We start from the raw sequence: 12,543 nt of genomic DNA, 5'->3' as shown, positions 1-12,543 counted from the left end.
TAATTCATTGAATTTTTTCTTTATTCATCAGCACGCTTCAGTTTTTAATTTTTATATTGGTTTTACGTAATGTGCCTACCTAAATTCTAACTTCCCCTATTCTCACCTTTGTAACCACATATAAGTTTACAAGGCTTCTTTTTAAATGGAATAGTAATGAAGTAGAATACGTTTTAGAGTGTTAAAAACTTAGTCTTATTACTCTTATTTTTACCCATGACTTATATTTACCCAGTCTGACAAACTGAAAAAAAAGATACTTAACTGTGAAATAAATCTGACAAAAAGAAAAATTGATAACGTATAACGTTAAGAGAATATCACAACTAGTCCGTCCCGCCGTCATAGTCTGATCATCATCATCATTTTTACCTTCAGACGCCCACTGCTGAGCATAGTCTGATCAGCTAATACCAACTAACATCGGAACTGCCAGCCAATAAAACAGATTAGTCGTGTTTGGTGTGGAATTGAATTTACGTGCCCAACATAAAAGGTATTAACCGCCAAGTCGATAAAGGGTTTTAATCTCTTTTTAGCACTTTGATATTCAATCAGAGGAGACATGCACGGGGCGGCGCTGGCGTCGCCAATGAACATGTAACTCATTTGAATGCGGGTGTAGTGGAACCTTAATGGCGAACGTAGGTAATATGAATAGAGATGAATTTACCACTCAGATAAATTCTACTTAGATCGACGAGATTTATTTTATTTTAATGCGAGACTTAAGTACCTACACCACGCCTTAGACTGTAACAAATGTGACAAATTATAATTAAATCGAAGTAATAGGTATGTATTTTATGTACGATTGCTGCCTACCGTATATCAAAGAGAATTTAGTACGGCTATAGGTAGGTAGGTACATAATTACATATCTATGCTTACTTATAAGAAAGTAGACGCTTGAAAAAATCGGTTGCATAGAAGACACATATTTGTAGAATATTTACACTTTTTACGAAAACACTGATCGATATTGCGAACTTTGCGGCTCTCTGCCAAGATACGATAATGTACGGAAACTCGCCATCTCCGCTGCAAAACTAATCTATTTAGCAAGAGTGCCGCTTGCTAACTTGCAACTTGCCGTGCCACTCGACTGGCTATTAATTTTGTTACTTTACGGTTTCTCATCAATATTCAACATGTAGATAGGTATCTATGTTACCTAACTTAGATAAGTACTCTTATATCCCCCCAAGACCAGCTGAATACAAGAGAACACATGAAATACCTACCTATTGTGTGTTAGCTGCCAAACCATCAAGTTTGATATCTAAAACATTCGAAGCGTCGTCAAGATGCAAACCGTTTACCAGCGTCAAAAGATAAGATAAGATACAGTTGAGGTCAGAAGCGTTTTGCCAGCTATTTGACAAGTTTCTCAAGTTCTGCAGTAAATTACGCCGACAATAGCGATCGGATGATAAAGTGTTCTTAGTTATTGCCTGCACAACTTTGTTAGCTTCCAAACTTTCTTTTATATAAGCATATTTAGCTATGGAGTACACAATGATTGATGAAAGAAAGTAGGTAGGTACTTCTTTTATCCAACTGCCTGTGTGTAGGTAGTTTTTTTTCTTCTAAGGCCCAGCGGTTGGCAACCTTTTAGCAGCCAAGGGCCACATAGTAGTTAAGAAAGTTGACGCGGGCCGCACTTTTGTTAATGTGTGACTTTAATCAGACATTGTTGTTTGACAATATTACATACAAAATAGCCAGACGGGCTCGCGGGCCGCTTGTTGCCGACCGCTGTTCTAAGCGATGGCATTAATGGTAATAGCTACCAATAGTAAAATATAATTCATTATGTTTTTTATTTGTTTCAGATGCAAGAGTTTCCAAAATACGAAGCGCGGCGAAGTATGCCGCATCCCGGGCTGCACGGTGACGCCATCTGTCGGCGCGCCCGTGCCAGTTCGCATGCCTCACGTACAGCCTGAAACCTTCCGACTGTTCATACAATACGTCTACACCGGCAAGGTAAAATTTAAAATAAATTCACGAAAATTGTACTCCATAATACTGATCAATAAATTACAATCAGCAGGTTTATCAATATTATTTATAGAATTGTACTGGTTTAACAACAGCGCTATCTGTTGGCAAGTAGTAGAACTAAGTCGGAGTACGCGTATGATCTGCCATCTAACGTCGAGAGGCAAAACGAATACAATTGGTTACTTTTATTTAGCGCGCAACAGATGGCGCTTAAGTCTAAGCGCGTTTTATGTTTATACTTGTAAACTAGGAAGAAACTATAACTAGAAGAATAATTTTATTTTAAACACACTTTTTTGTCCTCTTATTTTAGCTACTACTTCAAGATTCAGGCGTATTTGAGATGATGACCTTGTCAGCGGATTTAGGCGTAGAAGACCTCCGCGCGGCGTGTGAAGACCATGTTACCTCTACTTTGAGCGTAGAAAGCGCTTGCACTTTGCTGGCAGCTGCTATGGATATTCAAGATCGTCCAGGTAATATCCCTCTCTCGTTTTAACGTCAAATTTCAACTTTATACTCAGTTGCGATGGTGGTGTAATGGTCAGCATAGTTGCCTTCCAAGCAGTTGATCCGGGTTCGATTCCCGGCCATCGCACACTTTTTGCTTAATTTACTGAAGATTTCTTTGACGCATAATGAAGGTCTACCTTATATGTACCTTTTCACGTGAAAAAGAAAATAAAATAATTTTGATGCACCAAACTATAGGTATATTTGTAGCAAAATATGAGCAAGCACATAGAGAGCGAATAAATATTATAGCAATCAGATATAAATCAGATGCTTCTAGGAGTTGTATGAAAATTTGTAGGTGAGGGTGTGATGAGGGTCATAATAATTCCCACAAAGACGGGTTTAAATTGATTTTTTTAGTTCTTTGTTTGTATCTTTTTGACATACTAAAAATATATCAAAATATATGTATGCAAAACGCGTTTGTAGAGCAACTTTTTTTTTCAAATGGAAAAGTAAATTATAAAGTACACGATGAAAGTAAATTTTGAATGTTTTTACATTTTGCACAATTACATAAATAGGTTGTCTGGAAGAGATCGCTCTTAAGCGATAAGACCGCCTGTTGTTACCTCTATTGTCTTTGTTTATGTTATTGTCCATTTATTGTAAACTACGTGTATGTGAGGTGTGCAATAAAGAGTATTGTATTGTATTGTATTGTACATAAATATCCGGATGGTAAAATACCAACTAAAAATTTAAGAGATAACTCTTTCTCGCTCTCACTTATGGGTGCGGCGCACTTAGGTCACGGTGCGGTAGTCTGTTATGGCTTTAAAACCGGTCGTAACGCGCTGGCCGCTAAAGCACAACACTAGTCGGCCATCTTGTTCTTATTTGTCTATGGCATATTTTGGCTTCGTTTCGTGACAGCACCAAGCCGGTTTTACCGCCGTTCGCTTGTAAAATTGTATTAACTTGCAAGAGAATACCAAATAAACCATGGCATACAAAGGCCCACCGAAAGTCCAGAAGGTGATGGTGCAGCCCATCAACCTTATCTTCAGATATCTGCAGAACAGAAGCCGAGTGCAAATTTGGTTGTACGAGAATGTAAATCTCCGAATCGAGGGCCACATTGTAGGCTTCGACGAATACATGAACATTGTCTTGGACGAGGCCGAGGAAGTGCACATGAAGACCAAAAATAGAAAGCAAATTGGAAGAATTATGATGAAAGGAGACAATATAACGCTTATCCAAAACGTCAATCCTAACGCCGCTGTGTGATTCTAGGTTATGTTATTTTATAAGCTACAAGTGAATACAAGTGCAAAGGACAAGCATTCCTTGGGTTTAAAGTGCGTCGCCGCGTCTATATTTTAAGTAATTGAACCCTTTACCTTGTAAGATCAAGTGGCATACCAATATGGATTATGTTCATTAAATTTAAGACATCTAAGTAACGTTGCTTTTTATTTCCGTCCTCTGTCCTAGTTTGCATAATCATTTCCACAAGAAAAACAAAAAAAGCTATTATTTAAACTGAGGGGAACATGTTTTGGCAGTTAACAATGTTTAATATTAAATAGCAGAAGTTAAATTGGATATTTAGACACTAAGTTCCGTAAAATAACAATATTTTGAACACAAATATTCTTTATTGCATCCAAATATTATGATCACTTTGCAATATCAGTTGCCAACTTATTATTTTATACGCCAACATATTAACCTTTTAACCGCCAGCAATTTATGATCGAGTGTGCTCGTGTCGCCACCGACAGTAATTGTACCACGCAGAGTAAGGTTGGCATAGTTACGGGAGTAATAAATGTGCTGTAAAAACCAAATCAGATCTTTGTCTTATTTATCAGACTGTGGCGAAATGAGCTGGATATGTATTGTATTGTATTGTAGTACGGGCGATTTTCCGCAACTCGACGTCTTGCGCCTATTTTGCGTGATATGGGGTGGGCTAGTCTTGCCAGCCCAGCTCCTCGAGGAATCCTATCAGACCTTTGATGTTGAGTAGGACCTCGGGGAGGTCTCTCGGGGATCCGAGATGTTTTGCCCTGTATGGGGCCAATCCGCTGCACTCCAGCACCACGTGAGAGGCTGTTTCTTCTTTCTCCATGCACCCACGGCATAGGGGACTGTCTGTGACACCTGTTATAAAAAGATGTTTGTTAAAAAGTCCATGACCTGTTATGACACTGGTTACCATACTCAGTCGAACCTTTCCTAGTTGAAGGAGCGTCCTGGATATATAATGTCTTATATATATGTCCGCTGGATATGTAATGTCTTATATATCAGACTGTGGCGGTTAAAGGGTTAATTCAAGTTCCCTATAATTTTTTTGGATGGCTTAATTTTGCTGCCAGTGCTTTAATATGATGATTATATTTGAGAGTAAAATAAATTTATTGGCACTAAAATATCAATTACCCACCCCCAAATTATGCCCAATAAAAGTTCCTGTGTAATATTTTAGTTACCGAAATAATACTTACTCCTCTGGTGCAGAGACCCAAAGTGTGTCTTGGCCTCCAACACAACTGCTCTCCACTGATCCTGGTCCTGTGCCGTTTCTCGCCAGTTCTCAACCCGGAGCTCGCGCAGATCAGCATCCACCACATCCGCCCATCGATATCTAGGTTGACCGTTTTCCCTCAAACACTCTTTTCACCTCCCATTCGCTCAAGATTGCCAAGCCTTTATGCCTTTGTCACACCAATGATGTGTGGTTCTAAATCAATCCTAATAATTGTAAAGAATACCGGGTATAGATTAGAAGGAGCAGCAGACAACAGGTATTGCTAGAGACTAGCACTTAACTAGCTACATCCTAAATGAGCCCAGGGTCTACATCGGAACTTAATTCAAAACAAGCATCTTTATTCTGTAGGCATACCTAGAGACTTCTTGCGATTTTGTCTGTTCTCCATACAAGAGTGACCCACCCTACCATACAGCGCCATCTAAGTAGGTATGTCAGCTGTCTCCAAGCCTACAATATTTTGCACCACTACATGTTATTCTTAGGGTGGTATTCCACCTATCCAATGTCAATGCGTCTCACTCTCTCATTATACAAAATGTGAGACACAATACACATTGATCAAATGGAATACCCCCCTTAGTATTTCTTATGCTCTAGTTTCCTAGGATAGCGGTGTCGTCATATAGCGGCCGTCTCCATACAAATACTACGACATCCATATTGAGCCGTATTATTTAGTATGGTGACGGCCGCTATATGACGGCACCGCTATACTAGGAAAACCGATCTTTAGTCTACAGAACAAATTCCACTTTTAACTTTATAGGTGGTAAAAGCGCCACATCATTCCTGGAGCGCTGCGTGGCGTTCATCGGCGAGCACGCGGCGGACTGCGTCAAGACCAACGCGTTCCTCAACCTGCCCAAGGACGCGCTCATCAAACTCCTGTCTTCTGACTCTGTTAGTATTGTATATCTTATATATACAGGGTGACCCCAAAACCAACGCCAAGACTCAAAGGGCTTATAGAACAGCTGATGGGCAAGATTAAGCAAAACCCTTAATGTAAATCTCTTTATAGTATTGGCGTTGGTTTTACGGACATCTGATATAATACGTGGGCCATACTGAAAGTGTCTGGATTCTGATATATGAGACAACTTATTATTTCTAAGTGGCTGGTCCAGGAATTTTCAGTATGACCTAAGTAGTCGTTGTGAACCCAGTGGCGTAGCTAGGCTTGGGCAAAGTGGTCCTGCTGGGAGCCAACATTTTTTATTATATCGGAAATACACATTGAAAGAAAAGGGCCTCGCAGAATGCGACTTTGCCTTTCCGAGATGGTTCAGAAATGTGACTTAGATAGATAACTGCCGGACAAAAGCACTTTTGCCCAAGCAGAAACGAAGACCTTAGCTCGCTTGGTCACTTTGTTTTTTTTTTACATATCCTAAATACACAATATTGATCATATTGTGTATTTCAATGAGTTAAGTACTTGTTTTATGTATCTCATCTGATACTGCTCTTCCAGCTATGTTTAGAAGAGGAGGAAGTATGGCGTTGCGCGCTAGCCTGGGCGAAGCAACGCGCAGGTGTCACCCAGCCTTGCGCCCACTGGACTGAAGAGGAGCGCGCTCGGGTGTGTCACCACCTGGGGCCGCTTATGACGCATGTTCGGCTCCTGCTTATTGGTGAGCGATTCATAAAATACTGATCATAGCCTCAAGTCCCGCAATGGGCTGGTCGAAGAACTTATTTTACAGATGGCGCCACCATAGGTTTTATCTATCTACCATGCGAATGTACGAATAGTGCCAAAATCACGCAACGCAACATCAATTTGATTTGATTTGAAAACTAGACACTGGGATAACTTATACTGGCGCCATCTAGAGTATAATGAGTTGTCAACCTCATTTACGTAGGTACTTATTTCAAAAAGGCATGTGAAGTAAATGGAACGAATGATGAATGATTGAATGAATGGAATGACAGATAATGTCTATAATGATTGGTGTTGCGTGTGATTACGGAATATGTTAACTGCAGAATCATATAACAAAAGATGTAAAATTAAAGATTAAATGGATATATGTAATGAATTTTCAGACAGTTGTGTATTCGCGGAGGAAGTGGAGCCAACCGGCGCGGTGCCAATGGAGTTGTCTCTGGAGCGCTACAGGCGAGCCGCTTTAACAGCGCCTCACCACCATACGCACGACTCGCGCACCAGGCCTAGGTAAGAAAAACATCGGTCAAGTGCGAGTCGGACTCGACCACGGGTACCGTACCATTACGCAAAAAATGGCAAAAAAATCACGTTTGTTGTATGGGACTTATGGGAGTCCCACTTAAATATTTCTATTATTCAGTTTTTAGTATTTGTTGTTATAGCGGCAACAGAAATAGGTAAGTACATCATCTGTGAAAATTTCAACTGTCTATCTATCCGCTATCACGGTTCATGAGATACAGCCTGCTAACAGATAGACAGACAGACAGACAGACAGACAGACAGACAGACAGACAGACAGACAGTGGAGTCTTAGTAATGAGGGTCCCGTTTGTACCCTTTGGGTTTCAACATTGCATTTCATTGAAATTGCGCGTAGGCGCGCAGACACAAGGTACAACCTTTTTGGTATACCTCATCTAAATCTATATTTTTAATTCCAGGCTAGCTGTGAACATGTTCGCCGGCTCCGTCATCCTGCAACAAGAGAAGAGCGCATATCAAGCTGTCATCAATAACTGGTGAGACAGAATGTCTGTTATAGAGTAGATAACACGTGTGACTGATTGCTAGATGACTTGTGGGCAACGAATAATTGGGTCACACAATCCATTTCACGGAAACGTACGAACGTGTCTTGCTATTTCAGTAAGTCTCGGTAGAAAATGTACTAACGTTGACTGAAGTAGCATGACAAATACGAATGTTTCCGAGAAAATACGAAGAAAAACAATTATGTCATACATCTGTAATTACAATGATGTTTAATCTGCAGGTGTGGGACCGGTAAACAAGTATGGCGGCTCCTGTTCCGTGCGTCGGTGCACGGCTTCAGTGCGAGCGCATTCCACAAGCAATGCGATAACGTCGCACCCGTTTTAGTACTTGTTCAGGTAAGCTAGGCCCCGTGCATGAACTATAGGGGCAGCATTAGGAGCCGTCAATTTTTTGGCGCGAGGCGTAAATATGTTGTTTATGCTTCCGATATAACCCATAAGATGGCAGAACCTACTATGTACAAGGTAACGTACCGACGAGAACGGTAGATGGTAGCACTTGCTTTGGCAATTAACATGTGCACATATTATGCTTCCGATTCAGACCACAAGATGGCAGATCCTCCAATGCGCACGGTGGCCCAGGACTATCTCGTTTCAAACGTAGACAGAGAGAATCCTACTGTCTTTGTCTTACACTAGTACAAGCACCCAAAAGAAAGAGATCAGTATAAATTTCCTGGTCCTTATTGACTGACAAGGTGTGTTTGCCAGACTATATCTACTGTGCAAGTGGCAAGTCTTGTCTTGTTGAATTGTAAACTGCCAATACGACGAAATTTGGTATGGAGTTGGTTTGAATCCCGGGGAAACATAGCATAGTTTTAATCACAGAAACACTATGCATGCATGCCAAGTCGCGGTAGAAGCCAGCAGTATTAGTAGGTACAGATGTAATGCAGATTTTTTTTCCTTCGTATTATCTCGGAAATGTTCGTATTTGTCATGCTACTTCCGTCAACTTTTTTGTACCGAGACTGACTGAAATAGCAAGACACGTTTTTGTGAAAATACGAAGGAAAATAATTATGTACTACATCTGTACTGGCTTCTGCCAATAATTTAGTAAATATTTTAGTATAGTACAGTTCTGTAGAAAGTGTAACTGCTGTATGTAATACTACATGTGTAATTTCCGTGTCAGTTATCCCGTGGCGAAGTGATCGGCGGCTTCAGCGAGGCGGCGTGGGCGGGCGGCGGCGCGGGCGGCTACCTGCCCGCCGAGCGCGCCTTCCTGTTCGCGCTGCCTTCCACACCAGGGCAGAGTCCTGTCAAGCACCCGCTGTTGAAGAAGGCCTTCGCGTTATGTTACCACCCAGAGTAAGCACTCACTACTACACCAGCTATCTTGAATAGAAATGTTCGGCGCGGTTTTAGCGAGGCGGTACCGGCGTATACCTCCCCACCGAATGCGTCTTTATGTTCACTTTTCCCTTCGCCCCGGGGCAGAGCATCCGCTCCTAAAGAAAGAAGGCTTTGACGTTATGTTACCATCCGGAATAAGTACCTATATTGTTGACTGTCATTGTCGTCCAAGAACGGTTTTTCTTCCGACTGTCTTATTGAGAGATGATGGGCGATTATCTTAAGGTTTTCCGTCAACTACTCCGGTTTGTGGCAGCATTATTTCAGTGTCTTAGCCATATTGAACCTTATAAATAAATAAATTTTAATTTAACTTGTCTTACTTTTTAGTTGCGGCCCAATATTCGGCGCAGGCGCCGACCTACTCATCTCCAGCAACTGCAACGCTAACAGCGATAGCTACAGTAACCTCCACTCTTACGGGGCTCCTGATGCTTCCGGGTCACTGGCACCCGACTACAACTTCACTGTGCGCGACTACGAAGTTTTCACCTATAAACACAACTGACTACGGAAACCGTAAGGGACTTCTGGCGCTTCAGGGTCACTTGCACCCGACTACAACTTCACTGTGCGCGACTACGAAGTTTCACCTATAAACACAACTGACTACGGAATACATAAGGGGCTCCTATCGCTTCAAGGTCACTTGCACCCGACTACAACTTCACTGTGCGCGACTACGAAGTTTTCACCTATAAACACAACTGACTACGGAATACATAAGGGGCTCCTATCGCTTCAAGGTCACTTGCACCCGACTACAACTTCACTGTGCGTGACTACGAAGTTTTCACATATAAAAACACAACTAACTATTACAAGCTTTACTCTCACCGGGCGCACTCACTACAGCAACGATCGAGGCTCTTGACGTAACGTGAATACTTAATAGTCGCATCTCTGAAAATATGTTATCAATAATTAAGAGTCACTTTAATCGTCTTTAAAACCTGAGGCGCCATATGAATTTAATTATGTGATTGTCTTCAACTTGGTAAAATCTTCTTGATACTTTTAAGCTCGAAGTAATAGAGGTAGATAATTCTTGCCACAAAAGATTAATTACTGATTTAAGAATAGGTATTATAAGGTAACTTGCTATCACAATAACATTACAATATTGATGTAAATAAAGAATATAGTATATTATTGCTTGAAAATTTGTATCTGTGATTTGATCTCCCATTATGTCCCGAAGAATTTAAGTAACAGACAGACATGTAAAGTCAAACAATCAGAATCAAGGTTAATCAGTTAAAGTATGTAGGAAAAGTGGCGTTTAAAAGTGCATGGATAGATGTCGACCGTAATGCCTCAATCATCATCATGATCATCTCAGCCTCAATATTACGGTTAAAACATGTCCATGCATATTTGAGCAGCACAAATGAAAAGCTTTTTAAGCGTATTCGTAAAGCGCCATCTGTACAATACCTTTTGAACCTACATGGACGAAACATCACTTGCCTGACGTAGCACAGATATATCGACATTTCCTCTATTCGCCAACAGAGAGCGCTAGATGTTCTCAACTCTCGTTCATTCATACCTAAATGATAAACATAAACAAACATTTACTGCGTTGGCGGCTGAAAAAACCGGGCAAGTGCGAGTCGGACTCGCGCACGAAGGGTTCCGTGCCATAATGCAAAAAAAAAAAACGGTCACCCATCCAAGTACCCTGCAACCACCACCAAGTACCAAGCAACGTCGGGCGGGGGCCCGACGTTGCTAAACTTCGGTCAAAAATCACGTTTGTTGTATGGGAGCATTGGGAGCCCCACTTAAATCTTTATTTTATTCTGTTTTTAGTAATTGTTGTTATAGCGCCAACAGTAATACATCATCTGTGAACATTTTCAACTGTCTAGCTACCACGGTTCGTGAGATACGGCCTGGTGACAGAAGGACGGACGGACAACAGAGTCTTAGTAATAAGTAGGGTCCCGTTTTACCCTTTGGGTACGGAACCCTAAAAATACTTCGTTCCTAAATGTAATATTGAATGATACAGCAGAGTTGGTTCAGTGCTCTAATTATAATGTATCGTGATTCCAACCAAATTTGAGGTATGTCAGAGTACGTAGCGTACGAGTACATAGACATAATAGGGTATTATACTGTATTTAAAATAAATTATTTTACACCATGCATGAAATAAAGCACCAGATAATTATTAGAAAAACACAGATAGGAGTTATTTTTAAACACAAGTTATATTTAATAAATCATATAGAAATATAATAAGTAGGTGAGTTGACCGTGACGTCACGATGTAATGTTTCATATAAATTCCATATTAGCAAATCGTTTTGACAGTTCTAAAAAAGTAACTTATTTGACTAGTAGGAAAATACCCTATTGTAGAACAATCGACTCCTTAAAATAAAACGTAAAACATACTATGAAAATACCTAATACCAGGAGATATGAAACGGAGACTCGTTTCTGTGATTAACTTTAACCTTACCAGTTACAACTACTGATCTGCCGTATTTCCTCGTCTTCACATAATTTTGTTTTATTTATTTCTTGTAATATTTCCATGGAAATTTTGAGAACTTTACCAACTTTTTGGATATTTTGTACATTTGTAGTTGCATTTTAAGCACAACCTACCACTACCTACTAACAAACACAGATGTAAGACTTAACACATATCTACGGCTCGATTCGGAAAATGAATTAGATTTCTACTAGACTTCAACAAGTTACGATATGGATAATTTAAAGATATTTGTAAGATAGATACCTATGTCAAATTTGACGTTTCCGCGATTCTGGAGGTCCTCTTGAACGATTTCGACAAGTTTGACTTAGATATCCAAGTCACATCTAGTCGATATCTAATGTAGATCTAGTTGATCTCTAAATCGTCTCTAGATCTTGTGATTATCTTGAAATCCGAATAGGCCTGCTACTCTCCAAAAACATTAGGTACCAACATGTAGATACAACATGTACTTAACCCTCCTTCTCCGTTAATCGAAAAATACCAACATAATACCCTCTTGACGTCACTTGAAAGTACCTAAGTCCCAATTAGTATTAATCTATGCGAGTCCCCTGTCAAGATTTCCCACTAGAAAGCGGTTCCCGTTTTTCCCCGGGTTTCCCTTGCCCGCATTGCTGCGCCAACGCAAATTAATAGTTCTATCTTCCCGCTCAAATTGACGCAAGCGCCTCTATTTTTCTAACATGGTATTTTGTTTAATTTGCACAGTAACAAAAACTTTATATACATAACGATGTAACCGCCACGGTATTCTACATAATATGAGACCTTTTAAAGACTACGATATTGACAACTAAACTTATGTACAACATGTGCGCGAGTGCATTGCCTTCCACCTTCCATCTCGATATTATGCGGGTGCGGATTTGTAGGAATTAATAATGATGTAGGAATT

The 12,543-nt window shown here is 40.4% G+C and overlaps 2 protein-coding genes and 1 non-coding gene across 3 annotated transcripts in view; all 3 read left to right on the top strand.

Annotated features, from left to right (window-relative positions):
• LOC134669085 (uncharacterized) overlaps positions 1-9,705 on the top strand; it is a 37,387-nt gene extending 27,682 nt beyond the window's left edge. Inside the window, exons 2-10 of the mRNA XM_063526610.1 lie at positions 1,836-1,989; positions 2,321-2,483; positions 5,799-5,932; positions 6,507-6,666; positions 7,085-7,214; positions 7,652-7,729; positions 7,984-8,101; positions 8,910-9,085; positions 9,461-9,705. Of these exons, the coding sequence (XP_063382680.1) occupies positions 1,836-1,989; positions 2,321-2,483; positions 5,799-5,932; positions 6,507-6,666; positions 7,085-7,214; positions 7,652-7,729; positions 7,984-8,101; positions 8,910-9,085; positions 9,461-9,638 (1,291 nt within the window). The 3' untranslated portion in view covers positions 9,639-9,705. The remainder of the gene's footprint in view (positions 1-1,835; positions 1,990-2,320; positions 2,484-5,798; positions 5,933-6,506; positions 6,667-7,084; positions 7,215-7,651; positions 7,730-7,983; positions 8,102-8,909; positions 9,086-9,460) is intronic.
• Positions 2,534-2,605, top strand: Trnag-ucc (transfer RNA glycine (anticodon UCC)). Its single transcript has one exon. It is a non-coding gene; the product is annotated as a tRNA-Gly (tRNA).
• Positions 3,373-3,932, top strand: LOC134668575 (probable small nuclear ribonucleoprotein E). Its single transcript, XM_063526019.1, has one exon. The coding sequence runs from the start codon at positions 3,469-3,471 to the stop codon at positions 3,754-3,756; it is 288 nt and encodes a 95-aa protein (XP_063382089.1). The 5' UTR covers positions 3,373-3,468; the 3' UTR covers positions 3,757-3,932.
• Positions 9,706-12,543: the final 2,838 nt, after the last annotated feature.

Source organism: Cydia fagiglandana, chromosome 11 (genome assembly GCF_963556715.1).
Source record: "Cydia fagiglandana chromosome 11, ilCydFagi1.1, whole genome shotgun sequence".
Classification (NCBI taxonomy): domain Eukaryota; kingdom Metazoa; phylum Arthropoda; class Insecta; order Lepidoptera; family Tortricidae; genus Cydia; species Cydia fagiglandana.
This window is presented reverse-complemented; position numbering and strand designations above follow the sequence as displayed.

Excerpts from the sequence above, each read along its gene's own strand:
- LOC134668575 (XM_063526019.1), top strand. The coding sequence starts at position 3,469 with ATGGCATACAAAGGCCCACCGAAAGTCCAGAAGGTGATGGTGCAGCCC.